The sequence below is a fragment of the Microdochium trichocladiopsis genome (assembly GCF_020744255.1).
Source record: "Microdochium trichocladiopsis strain MPI-CAGE-CH-0230 chromosome Unknown B0I36scaffold_9, whole genome shotgun sequence".
Classification (NCBI taxonomy): domain Eukaryota; kingdom Fungi; phylum Ascomycota; class Sordariomycetes; order Xylariales; family Microdochiaceae; genus Microdochium; species Microdochium trichocladiopsis.
Genome location: NW_025763552.1, coordinates 25,370 through 41,676, shown reverse-complemented (window position 1 = coordinate 41,676; position 16,307 = coordinate 25,370). Strand labels below are relative to the sequence as shown.

At 55.4% G+C, this 16,307-nt stretch overlaps 7 protein-coding genes across 7 annotated transcripts; 1 reads left to right on the top strand and 6 right to left on the bottom strand.

The window, feature by feature from the left end:
• Nucleotides 1-1,927: 1,927 nt before the first annotated feature.
• B0I36DRAFT_211704 (heterokaryon incompatibility protein-domain-containing protein) lies at nt 1,928-2,863 on the bottom strand (the record flags this gene model as incomplete). The annotated part of the gene is made up of 1 exon (XM_046148918.1): nt 1,928-2,863. A coding segment is annotated over one exon (936 nt), but the record flags the coding sequence as incomplete, so codon positions are not given.
• A 1,686-nt stretch (nt 2,864-4,549) lies between these two features.
• Nucleotides 4,550-5,530, top strand: B0I36DRAFT_250792 (uncharacterized protein; the record flags this gene model as incomplete). The annotated part of the gene is made up of 1 exon (XM_046150565.1): nt 4,550-5,530. The coding sequence occupies one exon, from the start codon at nt 4,550-4,552 to the stop codon at nt 5,528-5,530; it is 981 nt and encodes a 326-aa protein (XP_046007875.1).
• An 887-nt stretch (nt 5,531-6,417) lies between these two features.
• On the bottom strand, nt 6,418-6,668 carry B0I36DRAFT_366276 (uncharacterized protein; the record flags this gene model as incomplete). The annotated part of the gene is made up of 2 exons (XM_046159269.1): nt 6,418-6,513; nt 6,567-6,668. 2 exons carry the CDS (start codon nt 6,666-6,668, stop codon nt 6,418-6,420), a joined length of 198 nt encoding a protein of 65 aa, XP_046007874.1.
• A 378-nt stretch (nt 6,669-7,046) lies between these two features.
• B0I36DRAFT_352573 (uncharacterized protein) lies at nt 7,047-8,164 on the bottom strand (the record flags this gene model as incomplete). Its single annotated transcript, XM_046157124.1, has 4 exons — nt 7,047-7,192; nt 7,510-7,740; nt 7,837-8,007; nt 8,089-8,164. 4 exons carry the CDS (start codon nt 8,162-8,164, stop codon nt 7,047-7,049), a joined length of 624 nt encoding a protein of 207 aa, XP_046007873.1.
• Nucleotides 8,165-8,999: 835 nt separating this feature from the next.
• Nucleotides 9,000-10,638, bottom strand: B0I36DRAFT_273851 (Alpha/Beta hydrolase protein). The gene is made up of 3 exons (XM_046151333.1): nt 10,455-10,638; nt 10,346-10,361; nt 9,000-10,268 (listed from the first exon to the last, which is right to left on the bottom strand). Exons 1-3 carry the CDS (start codon nt 10,499-10,501, stop codon nt 9,189-9,191), a joined length of 1,143 nt encoding a protein of 380 aa, XP_046007872.1. The 5' UTR covers nt 10,502-10,638; the 3' UTR covers nt 9,000-9,188.
• Nucleotides 10,639-11,427: 789 nt separating this feature from the next.
• B0I36DRAFT_352571 (uncharacterized protein) lies at nt 11,428-12,994 on the bottom strand (the record flags this gene model as incomplete). Its single annotated transcript, XM_046157123.1, has 4 exons — nt 11,428-11,535; nt 11,573-11,762; nt 12,414-12,544; nt 12,746-12,994. The coding sequence occupies 4 exons, from the start codon at nt 12,992-12,994 to the stop codon at nt 11,428-11,430; spliced, it is 678 nt and encodes a 225-aa protein (XP_046007871.1).
• Nucleotides 12,995-15,394: 2,400 nt separating this feature from the next.
• Nucleotides 15,395-16,063, bottom strand: B0I36DRAFT_249860 (ankyrin repeat-containing domain protein; the record flags this gene model as incomplete). Its single annotated transcript, XM_046150505.1, has 1 exon — nt 15,395-16,063. A coding segment is annotated over one exon (669 nt), but the record flags the coding sequence as incomplete, so codon positions are not given.
• Between the last annotated feature and the right edge of the window lie 244 nt (nt 16,064-16,307).

Sequence of the window (16,307 nt, the reverse complement as noted above, 5' to 3'; positions counted from 1 at the left end):
CTCGCTGATATGGGCCACTCACTGATAACGTACGTTAGCGTGGTTAAGTTAAGCATCTATCCACGAAAAGCAAACCCAGGAAGCACAAAGCCACAGCCTGCCGCTAACTGTCGTCGTTTCCGCCGACTTGACCCTTTGACACATTAATACGCTCGGTGCAGAGAAGAACCAGGAGCTTCGTCGTAGCCCTCTTCCAGAGGTTTCCTGCCCTGAAACTCTCTGCTTGTTGAGTCAGCCACTGGCTCTAAAGCACAGAGTGTCGTCTCAACTGTGGTTTCCTGCAGTAATGTTAAGTTACGCAAAACCAGTTGCGTGTTGGGACGGTCAGGTCCAAGGGCCTTCTCTCGGGCGGCCGGCGCTCGCTGATACATCGCCTCCGCTTCGGCTCGCCTGCCTTAATCCGCGTAGATGTGTCCAGATTGTTGACGGTTATGAGAGTGTCCGCGTGGTCAGGGTCAAGGGCCCAGGGCCCTCTCGTAGCCGGCCAGCGGCATCCTGTCGAGGAGAATCAAGAGGTCGCCGGCCCGGGGGCCTGCATCTAGTCAGAAAAGACCGACTAAAATCGGTCAACACGTCACTCTCCCAGATCACCACCATACCACGCCTCGAGGATGGCTCTCCCGAGAGGGCCGTCCACCTTGACCAGCTTACGTGAGTGTCCCCGCGGTGCTAGCTGTACTAGGCGCGATAACCGCGTCGTGATCAAGACCGCGCCATGGTCCTATGGGACGTATTTCCTCACATCGCAGGCGGCTTCCGTGTCGTCCCACTTGGGGTCCAGGATTCAACAGGCCGTTTGTTAGTGCGGATCCTGTCATTATGCGGTCTCCTCCTTCCCTGCGGCCCTTCAATTCAGCCACGGCTTCGGACCCTCGTAGACATTGAAGTCGATGCGGAAATGCGAGGCTTCAGGTCAAATACTGATAGGCTTATACTGTCAGCTCGACTCCTTCAGGCGCGGACTATCGGCCTCGACCTTCCCATGTCGCCAGTCCGTGAACCAAGCGTTCGGGCGGGGAGAGTGTATGAAGTATAGCTATTGTCTCTTTGTGCACGGATCAACCATGAAGGGATAAGGCGCAAGTAGTGCAGATCTCCGCTCGTCCAAAGGCAATCCACTTGCTGGATCTTCAGTGCCGGTAGAGATATATTCATCTAACTAAGGACAACAAGGATGTGCCTCTTGTGGCGCGAGGCCAGTGGTTCTGGACAACACTATTGAGACAGGTTCCACAAGTGATGGTATCGGGAACCGCAGGTCAAACGTCTTCGTCTCATGTTTCGATAGTGAAGATGCCATGCGTGAGGCGAACTCGATATTATAGCTGGACTCTAGATGGCACCGAACAGGGCCAAGACAAATTGGTCCGTGAGGGTTTCGACATTCTGTAGACTATATGACCCTAATCGTGTGCTGCCCATCCTCATGCCGTTCAACACCGGGGACTGAGTGACTCAGGGCTTCGGGGACGGAAGCAAACTCCTGGGCCCACTCCACCGTGTCTCGATCCCCCTTGTCGATCCATGCGTTACAAACTCTTTTGAACAAGACGGGCGTTTCCCCAGGCTCCGTTGTCAGCTCTAGCAGGAGCAAGCTTATTATCATGGAGGGCCCGCAATGTACCATAGCGAAAAGTCCCGGCCCATGGTACTCTACCTGTGCCGATTCACCCAGCACTTTGAAGTCGAGCTCTTCTGACACGTCGAGTTGGACGACCTCGAGCAGACTGCCATCCTTTAGACCCCAAGATTGCATCGCACGGGATCCTGCGATTGTGTCCACTTGCAGTCGCTTGACAAAGCCCTTTAGCTCGATCCACCCCCCACTAAACGTTGCTGCGAAGATCTTGTCCTGCGAGTCATCAGGTTCGAGATGGAGGCCGACAACCTCGAGTAGCAGACCCTTTTTTGTCCATCCGCCGATACGAACGGGCCCGTCGACCGCGGCCCACGACCACGACGGAGCGCGGTACCGCAGCGGTCGATGTCTTGGCTTGTCATCGTCAACCACTGTGGACCAACGCAGATCGCCCGCGATCTGTGAACGCCACAAGCCAGCGACAAACTCGTCCCCGAACATGGCCTCGAGGTGCTGCGCGATGCCCGAGAACGCGATGAGCCTGTCGCTGGGATGCGTGAGCGTGCGTGTAGTGTACAGCTCAACCATGCCAGCGTACAAGGCAGCCCGTGCGTCCTCGAGTGTCATAGACATACTTGGCGGCAGCTGCGCCAGGTAGTGTTGCAGGTCGAGTGCCTTCAAAAGAGTGTCAGGCTCGTGCAATTCACGTGTGATCGGCCACTCATCTGGGTAGAACTCTGTGGCCTCGAGCTCGCGACACTCCCAGAAAACCTGGGCCTTGCCAAAGTGCAAGATGCGTGGCGACAGAATGCGTTCCTGAAATACCCAGCCACGGCGGTTCAGCCGCGAAAAAGTGACGTTTTTTTCCCACAGGGCTTTGTGCACGACTGTGACAGGAATCCACGTGTTGTCGTACTCGTTGTCGAGGCCGGTTATCCATAAGCTCGCGCGACTGCGCTGAGCTCGCGGGTCTCGAGTGCGGAAGAGTCCTTCAGAGCCGTCTGCGGCGTCGGAAGCTGCGGTATTACAAACGGCGTTGGAGTAGACCTTGTGCATGAGTGACGCCTCTTGATTCCAGTCGCGGGGGTCGTCTTGGTCCTGCATGATGCAGAGCGAGTCGATCCATATGTAAAGGACGCCGAGGTTCCTGGCTGCGACAACGGCCTCACGGAACGCCCTGGGTAAGTCGCTCATGTTGATTCCACCCTTGAATTGCTCGACTTTACTTCGAAGTAACCGGATTGGTTGGACTGTGCCCCAGCAATGACTGAGGGTCGCATATGACACGAGGGCTTCTCCTCGGCGCAGAGCACGAGCCAGACCTTGTCTTTGGTCGTCTGCGTGGTTCTGCCTGTTGGCAGTGGGCTGACTCGGATCGGCCGGGTCGGATACCAGTCCTTGAACCTGCTAATGTTGCACGTAGAGTGCCTGGACTAGCAATTTTCGATCCATGATCGAGCCTGTGAGAAAGTCTCGTCTGAGGCGGTCGTTTCGGAGACCATCGCAGGCAGCGCCGCATCCGATGGCACTGGATCGTGGTGGAGGACGAGGCTGACGCTGCCTGGTAGACGTTCCTGCGATTCCGGCCAGGCATTTCGGCGAAGAAGAGGATCATTTGTATGGATAGCCCATCCCCTCTGCGCCAACAAGTGAGCAAACACTGGAAGAACGTTGCGTCTGGTTCTGAATCATCCCTGGACTTGCCGCGGCCACGAGCCTCCGTCCAGTATGACTCTGGGTATTGGCTCCACATGATGTGGCATGCCTGGCATCCCGCGAGCCCAGCTTCGATGAGGCTGTCGATCGTTTCGTGGTGTCTGAATTTCAGCCTGTAGCGGTCTCCGGGGGTCGGCGGCGCCTTGCTGTCCGGGGGAAGCAGCCCTTTGTGGTGCTCAAGCACACCTAGGCAAATGTCGCACAACATCTGTGCCAGCGCAAGTAATGCAGGCTCTAAGGGTTCGGCCCAAAGCGAATCGAAGAGACGCACGCAGCAAGACCACGACGTGAGGCGGCTGATGAAATGTTGGTGGTGGACCAATAGCGATGAGTACCCCGCTTCGACTGGTTGATGGACACGACTGGCAAGGTCGCAACTGTCCAAACATCAGACCATATCCAACTTCTGTGGACACTTTGTTAGCGGCACCTTATATGTCCCTACAAGTGCAGAGCTTTGCCCAGACGCTGTAGAGGCGAATCGTTGGTCCCGTCCTACCGCTGGTGGCTTTAGAAGATTGCTTCGGTGCGAGAATATCGAGATTACTCAGAGTTTTCAAGATGGCCCTTGTGGGCTGTGGGACTGTATAGCCTCGTACAACCAGATGATCGAAGAGTTGCATAACCAGACGATTCAAGACGGTGATTATTAGGTAAGTTAGTTGCCCGCGATTGTGATTCAGGCTGATGTTTAGTATAGAGTCTCGGGCATCAGCGTACGTTCCCGCATACGGTTCTCCTACGGCTGCTGAATCCGCGTTCGGGATAAGCAAAGCATCTTCGACAGCGATACTGCGACGGCACGGGACGAGCGGAACCAGAATCAAGTCTTCTTGGCGAAGTGCGCACTACTTTTTCAGGGCTAAGGCCAAATACTTCAAAAGGACTACCGAGATGTTGTGGAAGCTGGAGACCTTGCGGTGATCCGTTTCGCTACTGGGGGCGGGGCGGCAACCTAGCGTCAACTGGGCCGATGCTTGTTTCTTTTTTCCTTTTTCTTTTTCACCCCTTTAATTCGTATTCTCGTATACGTGCACGAGGGACAATGCGGGGTCGTCGGACCTTATAAGAATCTGCCCCCGCCCCAAAAAAACACATAGAATTTGTCTCTTCGCATTCACTATTCAGGCAATCCACTACTTTGTCGTTCCACGCGCATCCCATTCGTGAAGGCTTGTTCTTTCAGCTTTTCGGTTCACCATGCACGACTTCATAAGGCTAACTTATGTGAAAGATGTCAACAACGGCTTCGACATGGTTGTCCGTTGTCCTGGAGCTGTGTTCCATCTTCGTTGGTCAACCAGCAATCTGGCTGCAGCACCACATATTCTCCACAACTATCGCCAGAACTTGGCTTCATTGGACGAGGCCGTCGACGGCAAACTCAGACTGCTTGCACTGGATCGCTTGCAGCAGCCATTCACCACCTTGATGACCCAGCTTAAGCCACAACTACCAGTGCAGACGCACTTCGTCCTGCACGACTACTTATACTCGAGGTCTTTCTACCTGGAGGCGAAGCTCACCGAAGACAACCAAGCCGTAAAGCCAACGCTCGTGAGAGAATTGGATATCCTCCCTGGCGAACCTCTGTGTTCAAAGCAGCTCATTGATCTGGATATTGATGGTTGGGCACTTCGTGGGTATTCCTCGCGGGACATCGAACTTCCGGCAAGAAAAGATCGCCACCCACTGCTTTCAATCCCTTCCAGGGTCACTATCGCACACTCCGGTGCTCAATACTTCTTCAAAGGGTTCGGTCCTGGCGGCCGAGGCAATGTTCGTGAATTGGCTATCTACCGAGCGATAGATAAGGTTGATGGAGAGCTTTCCCCTCGCATCTGTCGACTCCACGGCCTCGTCGTGGACCACGACTCTGAGTCCGGGCCGCGCCTCATTGGGATGTTGCTCGTTTACATCAAAGCCAAGCGACCAGGCATACTTGGCACGTTGTACTGTGTTGCTCAAGACAGAGAAAGCTTGAAACACCTCCCTCGCTGGGCTGATGAACTGGAGAGCATGGTTATCGGTTTACACGAAAGCGGTCTAGGGTGGGGAGATGCATCGCCCACGAATGTCCTTGTCGATAAGGACGACAACTTATGGCTGGTAGACTTTGGGGGCGGTTTTACCAATGGATGGGTTGACGAAGACCTGGAGTCAACCCAAGCCGGGGATCAGCAAGCACTAGGAAGGATCAGGAATTGGTTTGAAGAGCTGATCGCAGGGCAATAGCAGGAGTCAGGCAGCAGCAGCTCTTTTCAGGCAATTGCAGATTTCAGAAAATCGTAGTTTTTGTCTACAAGCTGCCTGAAAAAGGTCTCGGAGCTGAAAAGGCTTCGGAGATGGCGGACTCGGGGTGTGTCTTGGGTCGCTCAGTGATGGAAAGGGAATTCCGCAAAGCTTGTCCCCCATCCCCTCCTTCCGACCAGTCTTGCAGTTAATTTTCACATACTCTTGTGTCTATCATTGTCTCACTTGGCCGGGTACGGCTGTGGATTCCAGGAACGCGGCGCCTGTCGGACGCAAGCCGGCCAGTCTCGGCAATGAGTACCGTAACGTTTCGGAGCGCATAGTCACTCTGCTCACTCGCATACGATTCGAGTTCGGATGAGGAAGGAATGATGACCGAGCGGACCGGGTTGGGAATAATCCGATGAGTAATGGCCTGACATGAGACGATGTAGCACACTTTTGGCAAACGAGTGTAGTCATGTACACAGGCAGGTCTAGAGGGTCCTCTACGGGCGGAATAGGTACGTAAGATAGCTGCCGATTTGGCCTATCCCTCATGATAGCCGTGCGCTCGTGGCGACGTTCTCTAGCCACTCCAGAAGCAGACGCTAGCAATCCTCCATGTTGGCTGGATTTGGCCTTCGCCAATCGAGCGAGCGCATTCCAATAACCCAGTCGGCCACTGATTCAGTGGTCCAAGAGACAAGAGAACTAAACTTTAAGCATGCGTGTTCCCTTGGGCATACTGGATGTTGTTGTTTACTCAAATATCTCGCATCATCAAACGTATGTAGTTTTGGAGATCTAGAGGGTCTAGCACACCCATCCCACCACGTGTTTCAAGACGTGATTGAAAAACGTAAAACGGTACTGTACTGTATTAAGTGTTACTTAGTATGGGAGACTTTTGTGATCGCTCCCGCAAATTGCGCAGTCACGTCGGGAGGGCACTCGCCGTAGTCGGCGACCGTGGCGACGACGAGCTTGCCGCGGTCAGAACCAGGGAGGAGCTCGGCGTCGGTGAAGGAGACGGGACAAGGGCGAGGGCGACCACGCAGGTCACTGCGGGAACGGCGAGGGACTGTCGGACGACCTCGCGGCCGAGAAAGCCCGTCGCGCCGGAGACGATGAGCTTCATTGCGTTTAGAGAGCTGGCTTTCGAGGTAGGCAGCGGGCTAATTTGAAGAGGGAAGTGGGTAGGAGATCGGGAAGAGGTATTGAGAGAGGCCAAGATATACCGCGGTTGGTGGCGAGGACGATATTGCCCGTGGAATGTATTTCTGGAGATTGCTCCGGCCGGGAGGAAGCAGAACCCTGTTATACCAGGGGGTCTAGGCGATGAAGAGGCTCATGAGACGGTTGTTAAGGTGGTGTATTTACAGGCTTTCGAGACTTGGGAGCTCAGGAGCATCGGCATCAGATCCGCGAGGCAGTCGCTGAGGTACGTCTACCATCATCGCGGCACCTCAGGTTCCTCCTGGGCATTTGCAGAGCCCCGAAAGGTGAAAAACATGATTCAGCCACGGTCGCGGCCTGATTGTTCGTCCGCGGTCTCGGAGCTTGTCCCGTCCTCCGAGCGGAGCGGGGCCCCACCAAGCGCCGGGCCGCGTCCGGGAGTCTTTCCTGATTCGTGCGTCGCAACTGTCAAGTCTGGCAGGTAGGCTACAATCGGCCATAGCAACAAATTTAGTGTCGATCGTCTCCCGCGAGGTGCAAGTCTTTTCAGGGAATATTGCGCAATGTACCTCCGACTGTCACAATGCCAGGTGCAGATGTGAACAGGCGGCCCAGGATGTGCGAAGTCTTGATTGACAAAGGACAAGTAGTCATAATCCATCGAACTGGGATTCGCCCTCCCTTGCATTCTACCCAACCAACTCTGGCCAGGGTGAGTACTCGCGGTTCGACTGTGCCCGTGGCGACCCGTTGAGTTGACAACATTACCAGCATACATCACGGTCCTGGCACAGAGCGTATACATTGCTCGAACTCGTTAGTGCCACCATTATCTGCGGGATGAAACAAGATTCCTTGGAAGTCGTATCTCTTGTCCATGATGACGCGCCATCGATCAGGGTTGCCGCCGCACCATGGGGGGTGGGCCGAGTAGAACTCCAGAGGAAACTCCCAGAGTTCGTTCGGCCACTTGCCGCCATCGACCGGGAACTTTGTAAATCCGTCATTCGCAAACGAGCGAGGGTAGGTTTTGCCTGTGTTTGTGTAAAAGTGAGATCATAAGCAAGTCTGGGGGTTTGTGCGGGTTCCAGAGCTACCAGTGCCGCTCTCGCATCGACAGAATTACGTACCATTGAGTGTTTTGCAGCAGTTGGGACTGGGAACGGGATCCGGGGGCGCGAGCATACAACAAGCTGGCACGGGACCTGGACCTTTGCCCTGGTTCCAATTCTCGCAGTCGTATGCGATCTTCAGCGCGTTTCTGAGCTCCACGCCCGTGAAAACATGCGGAGTCTTCCCCTCTATGTCACCACTTATCAGTTACAGTCCCCAGCCATGTTTGGCCTACCGCTACGGCAAAGTGGGCTAGTCCTCTTGCTCACCCTTGCAGTCGTATTGATTCGGGGCACTGAATTTGAGCTCCTTGGTAGGATCATCGGATTGGAAACCAAGGTTCATCTGCGCGATGCTGTCGTCGCCGCCGAGAGGAGGGACGTCAACGGGGGGTGAGCCTCGGGATGAGCATGGCAAAGGGTCAAGCAAAGAAAAGCGACTGTTGATAGAAGCATAATCAGTATCACGCCGTGTCCGTACTGATGATGTGACTGCTGAGTTGCTCGTGTGATAAGTATGACAGGTGGAAAAGGAGAAAGCAGCGACAAACATGGGGCCCGGGGGGGTCCTTTTGTGGATGGATCCTCTCTTCACGGTCGCCCCCTCCTGAACAACAACTAACTAGCGGAAGGAGCTGCAGTAGCTGTTCGATGTCTCACTCATCGAGATGGTGCATCATTACTACACCATCAGCCCAGGACCTGTGCCCGCCGTTCTCGCCCAAAATTACCGCGAGGGACGTGACATGATCGAGCTACAAGCGCTGGCATACCTAACTAGGCAAAACCCAAAAGGCTCTAGAGCTTGTGCCAAGAGGTACAGCCGGCACCTTGTCAATATTCAGCCCGTCATGGCAAGCCACCTAGTCTTTCAGCTTGTTTGTGGTCAGCCACCGAGCAGACAGCGGGACCCCATTGGTCCATCCTGCCAGGATCATGCAGTCTAAGTCTCCAGAGACCTGAGGTTTCAGACAGGAGATCGCCGGCCCTAGCTGAATCGCAGATTTGGGATACATCAATCTGGCGCTGGAAGACTCTGTTTGCAAGACAAGACGTCAGCCCACAGGGCCTGCTCGGATCGCAGCTGCATTCAATGCTGCATCATCGAAGCTTGGTGTGACCGTGACCGAGCTTGTTAATTAGGTTGACAAGAAACAACATCTCATGGTGACCTTCCGGATGCGCGTCATGCTCTTGCTTGTCCCCGGCACCCGAAGTAGGATGTAGGAATACTGAGTAGACAATTATGCATTTTCACGCTCTTTGCATACTACACATGAAATTGATTGGCGAGCATTCGAGATACTCGAGAATCGCCGCGTCATGGCGAGAAGCCCGTCGTATACATTGCTCTTTGTGCATGTCTCTGTTCAGCCACTTGCTTCGACAGGGGCAGTGGCCGTCTCGGCAGCCACCTTCCACGCCCCAAAACACTCCTCGTCCGTAGGCTCCTTCTCCTTGCCAAGCAGCCATGAGAAGCCCTTGAGTGTGTCATTCCGATTCTTCACCGCGAGCGGGATGTCAGTCAACTCGGCAAACCCGTGCGGCACACCCGGATACACGTCCAGCTTAGTCTTGACGCCATTGTCACGAAGCACTTTATCATAGATGAGCCCGTCATCGCGCAGAGGATCCTGCCCGCACACCTGCAGATACGTCGGGGGCATCTTGGCCGGCGCGTCCCCGCCCTGGCCATACCCGGGGGTGAACTCGGGCGACTTGGCATCGAAGCCGTACGTCGCGCGAACATAGTCGATTGCCGCAGTGTTGATGACGGGGGCACGGGCGTTCTGCTCGCGCGAGACGAAGAGCTCGCGGTACTTGTCCGGGACGACCTCTTGGTCGTAGACCGAGGGGAGTGACAGCCAGCAGCCCGTGATTGGGAACGGGAGCTTCTCCGCGGAACCATCTGCATAGAGCAGCCCGGCCTTCTGCGCCGTCACGGCCGCGAGGTTCGCCCCGGCCGACACGCCGCCTACCACGAAGCCCTGGCTGGCCGGGTCCACGTCACTTCCTAGAGCTGCGAGCCCGGCCTCGCTGGTCAGCCACGTCAGCGCGTCCCACACGTCCCGCGGCGCCGTGGGGAACTTGTGCGCCGGCGCGAGGCGGTAGGCGACGCTGCACACAGTCGCGCCGTACAGGTGGGCGAGCGCACGGGCGTGGACGCCGACGTGGGACCAGTGACCGACGCAGAAGCCGCCGCCGTGGATCAGGACGATGAGGGGCGTCTTGCTGGAAGCAGCCGCCGACTGGGGCTTGTACACGCGGGCCTCGCTTTCGTGGCCGTCGCGCATGGTCGGTCGGACGGTGTACTGGGCCGGCGTGTCGGGCAGGCTGGGGCCTTGTGGGCTCGTCTGCCAGAAGGTGGCGATCTGCTCGAAGGGCGTGACGAGCATCATGGCGCGCGGGTGGTTGCCGGGTCCGCCGCCGTTGGCGACGCTGGCCATGAGCTGAGGGCCGTTGGGCTTGGTGTCAGCTTGCGGGACAGGGGCAAGTATCTGGGGCCATTGGCTGATCCGTTGCTCACCTGCTCAAAGTCGGGACTGTGTTTGAGAGGATCTTGTCAGTCTTGTGAGCTTGTAGAGGTTCAGTGTGTTCATAGTGATGGAATCTGGAAGTCTGGGAGGGAGGCTCACTCTGTCTTGGCGGCCAGCGCCTCGACTTCGGCTCTTGTGTCGTACATGCTTGCGTGCCTGATAAATACTATGGCCGGAAGAACATGTAGTGAGGAGTCAATCGCCAGCGAAGCTGCAAAGCAGGACGGGTCATCCTCCTTATAGGCATTTCGACGGGACGTTTGGGTTTAGTCTTGCTTCCCCTGGTCTTCCCCGCATCGAGCTGCCTGGTGGAGCTTGTATGGGACTGGTCTAGGGATCGTCAAGTTGCGGTCTACCCCTCATCTGGATGCTAGCAGTGTCCGACAACGACCGCACATCCAAGGTCGGGGTACAGGCACCTTCTCCGCAAGAATATTCGTAGCCGAGGCCGCAACAGCCTTTTTAGAGGCGTGTTTCGCCATCAGTGAGGGAATCCATAAGGCTCATGACGCATCACAACGCCAATCCGCTTGCTGGCCGCTTTCTGGACTGATAGAATCAGCTTCATCTCGAGGAATGACAGACAGCAAACATACACGATATGTTCCCGGCTAACCCTGCCTTGTTTCCTAGCCGCGAGGTCCTGGCTGCGCCACGATTGCCGACGAGGGTCCCCTGGTTTTCAGGTCAGCCACAACGGGTCCGAAGGCCCACGACGTGGAAAACTTCCGCGCGTGCCGAGCAATACGACGTTCCTGATTCGTATGCAGGGAGTACGACCACCGGCAAATACGACTGCAAGCGAGCGAGCCAATCAAGACCAGGAATATCGACAGCCACAACATTATTCTCTTGGACATTACTTAATTGAACTCTACCGGCGTGACACAGACTGACGTCATCTAGGGTCATCATACCTCGACGACAAGGAACCCCCTTGGATGTGATGACTTTTAGCCGCACAGCTGTAGTATCGTCTTTAGATGGGCCCCAAACCATCAATACGGGGCAGTCAGACTTACCAGCCTCCATTAATCCCGCGCAAGTCCAATATTGTGGCCCAATGTAAATTTCAAATCTTGACTCCCACGCCCAGAGAAGTTCTACGGAGCTTCATGATCTTCAAGCGCAGATCTGTATCTCTCTTGAACACGGCCTCTTCTGACTCGGGCGCTTCCAGCTGGTTCAGTGTGCACAGAGATTCATCCTACTCCCACCTCCGCCGCATCCTCTCGGCGCTTTTGACGCCGCGGGGTCTGTTTCTGAGATGGCACTCTCCGCAACCCATCGTGCGCGGCTCGCGCCTTCTTGTCCTCGTCCAGCGGCTCGATGGACTGCCAGGAGCTGAAGAAGTTGTGCGGACCCCGGCGCGACTTGATGGCCTGCTGACGCGGGTAGTTGCCCCACCTAGTACGCCTCCTGCCAGTTGGGCACGAAGCCGTCAATGTAGTTGACTGACGAAGCCTTCGCTCGATCGCGTAGGGCACAGTACGGACATAATTACCGGCTTGATTCACATCGCGGTTTGCATCGACGTCAGGACATACTGGCTGACGGCTTTCTGAAGACTTGTTGTTGAATGACAGGCATCACGATGAGATCCACGCGGGAATAAATACCAAAATCGACCTCTCCGCCCCAACCAGCTTGTGTGAGCGTTCCTAGCAACGGGGACTCCATCGTTAGATATCGCTTTTCCTTCACTTCGCCCATATAGGTGCTCATCACTCGTCGATTTTCTCGGACCCCCTCGTTCAACCGCTCAAGCACCACGAGTCGTTTCGGGGTGGCCTCGCGTCCGCTTGGCATAAGCCTCAAGGATGTTCTGAGCGGGCGTAGGCAACGAGATCTTGCATAGCCAGACCGCCAGACAGTAACTCATCACCATGTCAGCTTTGGCAATGCGCATTGAGAGGGGCTCGAAATAAACAAGAATCGAGATGATTGGGCCCCTCTTGAAGACGCGAAGCGCCAATCTTCCCTACTGCAGAGGTCCGCACGGGAGAGCGATGTGCTCAAAGACCATAGCAAAAGAGGATCGTCAGCAACCATACATACCTCTGCTGAGCATTTCCGCCAATGTTGATGCCATAGATCGTCCTGTCACCCGTTCCGGGGTACCACCCTCGGCGCAAGGGCGGAGCAGCGGTCAGCACTTGACGCGTAACGTTTGCATCAACCCTGTGATCCTCTTCACACAGGATCAACGCGGGGGTAAGGGACGCGGCTTACAAGCAAGACTACCCTCCTGGCCTCTGGTGACGTCAATGTCAGCACTGATGCGCTGCCCCTGAGGGAAGTCTTGAGCGTGCCGCCCGAGGAGCGGATGGGCCGCAGGCCACGGCCGTGGTCGTCCGCCAGCCCATGTTGTAGAAGATGTTCTTGTTAACCAGGTCGTCAATTAGCGTGCCGACGGCGAGCCAGCCGAGCTTGTCGCCGATGGGGTCCTCGAGGACGGCGATCGACATGTCGTAGTCTTCCAGGCAGTCGGTGGGGACTGATGCGTATCCTATAAACCCTGTGGCCCAAGAGCCGGCGAGCTCGGCGGCATCGTAGTAGAAGGCGGAGAAGCGGAAGCCCCGGGCGGCGCCTTCGTCGGCGCACTTGCGCGTGAATTCATGCCCTGCGAGCACCGTCATTGGACGTCACAGGATGCAATGTAGGCAGAGCATTATGAGTCGGGGCCGGGCTTAACCTCCCAGCTCGACCAGCTCTCAGCTGCAGCCTTGCTCTCGAATAAGCGTTAAGCAGCATGCGGCATACATATGTCACCGCTTTCGGCGGCCTGCAAGACGTACCCTATGGCTTTAGATAGGACAGAGAGGCTCGCTAGCTGCCTGATTTGGGGCCAGTTGCGGCGAAGCCTTGTGCATTTCGGCCTTTGTAGTTCCTGTATTGGAGTCCCCAGGTCATCGGATGTTGTGTAGCAGTAGCCTCGCATCAGGCTTAAGTACTACCCCAGAGCGGCAAGGGATCTTGAAAGACAGCCAAGGCGTCTGCTCACCGAACGATGCTCGGAGCAGCCGATTTGAGGGCTATCGCAACACTCGACACCACTCTGGATCATGGACTTGTGATTCGAGGACGGGGCAGGCTTGTGACGGCTCTCGACCTCGCCGAACTACAAAGTGGTTGCTGGTCTCCAAAACTTCCAAGATGGGCGTTCGCTGTGTCTCACCACACAGACTTCAGCTCATGCACAATGGGTCGTACAAGCCCCCAAGGATGGGTGCTGGAGGCAGGTTGTACAAATGGTTGAATGATGATCGAGAGTCTGTTTTTCGCACCCATCGTACATATAAGCGCAACATCTAGTCATTGCTTTGGCCAAGGGTTCTTCCACTCCTCACATTCACAGAAACTCACATTTTATCACCCTGTATCGTCGCTGCCTGGACTCTCATCGAGGATGGCAGAATGCTACGACATTAGCGGCAACGTCCAGGCAGGCTCCAAGCCGTGCGTCGCCGGCAATACTGTATCTCACTGCTGTGGTGGCACAGACGTCTGCATGGACAACGGCTCTTGCCTTAATTAGTGAAATTCTAGGTCAACTCTGAAAGCGGGGTATAGCGAGGAAGCAACCCCACCCATTCTTCAAGACACTCATTACTCTTCCACTCCTACCATCTTGGTAGCAACTTGCCATTGCAAGCAAACTGACCGCAAGCAGGTTGTGCGGCGGTTTGGCAAGGCATTATCTTGCCAGTAACCTTACCGAAAGACGAGGGCGTCTACTTTGTGGATCAAAATGCTGCGCGCGCTCCAACGTTCCCCTTTGAGCCAATGTTCCGGGCCACTGCCTCTATGAACACAGCATTCCGCTTTGACGACGTCGACGTCCTGACCAATCGAAATAGCCCCCGGAAGCTCCTCGACTTCAGCGCCGGCCGTCGACAGGATAGTTTCCGCCTCAATCTCCACTTAATTCATCGCACCTTGATCATCGAACGCTGTGAAAAGAATGTCCGACAGCACATCAGTGGGTCACGGAATCCCGGATGGGGGAAAGCCTTTGAGCACAGATTCACAGAATATCCGTAAGGGTTGAAAGACAGCGCATCATATCATCGGTCTCTTCAGTACCGGCTTGGGGATCTTGTGTGCGTCGTGCAATTCGAGGTGGACGCGTGCTACGATAAAGGAGACGAAGCAAGCGATGGGTCCGAGGCCCCGTCTCTCTCGATGGGTAAACTCTCCATACACGATGCACCCATAGACAACACAGCTATCGCCAGGCCACCAGGGCAGAAGGCTCAAATGACCCAGGAGATGGCGGCGAAGATCAAGACGGCAAGCAAGCCAAAGAGCTTAGGCAAGAACTCGCCCCAGCTCTGGTTCGGTCGAACTCCCTGGCTCATTGTTGGCCGTCACGCTCAAGGAACCTTTACAGAGTGCCGAATAACCAACGCTGCGGCACAATTTGCTGACTGGGAGCATAGGAATCAGGCGGACTTGCGCATGCTCGTTACCGTCTTGGGCCAATTACGGGAAGCGGTTAAGAGTAATGGAGGTAAGCATTGTGTCGCAATCTGCGAAAAGAAACTGTTTCCTCCAGTTATCGAAGTCTTTCAGTCAACGACTGCGAAGATGGCAGTCCCGGACAATCTGAGGGGCAAAATATGGGATGCGGAAGCGGGTGGGCACCCGAAAGGTTCGACATACTGAATTGGAGAGGCAATAGCAAAATCTTCTTACAGACGCCTCGTCTTCTGCTCTAGATCACCGCTAACCGTGAAATGGAGGCGTGCCACTGGGCAAGCCCCAAGCTAAGGAGGGTTACGACGCTGGTTCGAGACCTGATCCTCGCCACCGTTTCGCTTAATGATGTCTCTCGATGATGCCTTGCTCCAGCTGTAATCGGGAGGCCTGAGTCGGTAGTGTGGCCGTTTCTGCAGTACAATGACAAAGCTGCACAGGGACGTCAAGTGTTGGAACTCATGAGCATGTCATCTCGATGTCCACTGCAGCCTCCCTTGGGGCGGAGGCAAGAAGCACTAGCAGCTACATGGCGTTGCACCTTCTCGGAATCACGATGCTCATTGCAGCCAGGGCAAGGGAAGCTCTCGCCACCAGTTCGTGTGTATGAAGTCAGCGACAATCAATGACGCCCCAACGAAGAAGAGCGACAGCAAAGCTGCATATCCTTTGGGTCTAGGCAAATTGTATAGTATCCGCAAGCACGTGTTCATAAGTCTGAAGGTATGGCTTGGAGCGTTGCCGTAGTATCCGCCTTGCATATTGATGTCGGCGCCCTTGTGAAGAAGCAGTTTCACGATAGCCTCGTGTCCTCTTGACGAAGCAGCCTGAAGAGCGTTGCCGTAAACTCCACCCTGGATGTTGATATCGGTACCATGGTCAAGAAGCAGTCTCACGATAGCCTCATATCCTTCTGATGAAGCAGCTGGAAGAGCGTTGCCGTAGTATCCGCCTTGCATGTTGATGTAGGCCCCTTTCTCAAGAAGCAGTCTCACAATAGCCTCGTGTCCTTTTGACGAAGCAGCCTGAAGAGCGTTGCCGTATTTCCCACCCCGCAAGTTGACGTCGGCGCCCTTATCAAGAAGCAGTCTCACGATAGCCTCGTGTCCAAGCCATATAGCAGTCTGAAGGCCATTGCCGAAGCGTCCACCCTGGACATTGACCTTGGCGCCCTCATCAAGAAGCAGTCTCACAATAGCCTCGTGTCCTTTGGATGAAGCAGTGTGGAGAGCGTCGTCGTAGTCCCCACTCTAGATGTAGAGCCGTGTGACGTCGGTGTTGCTGTTGCCTGGCGAGATGACTACGATATCCCTAAGGTGATTGTGAGTTTCGTGATCGTGGCGTGGCGCACCACCGGCAATGCCGATCATGAGCATGTTGCGGATGGCGAAAGCGTGGGACATGTCCTTGACAACGCGGGTTGCAGAGGAGATGCCATACTGTCCATGTGGCCGCTAAATGACCGTACCTGTA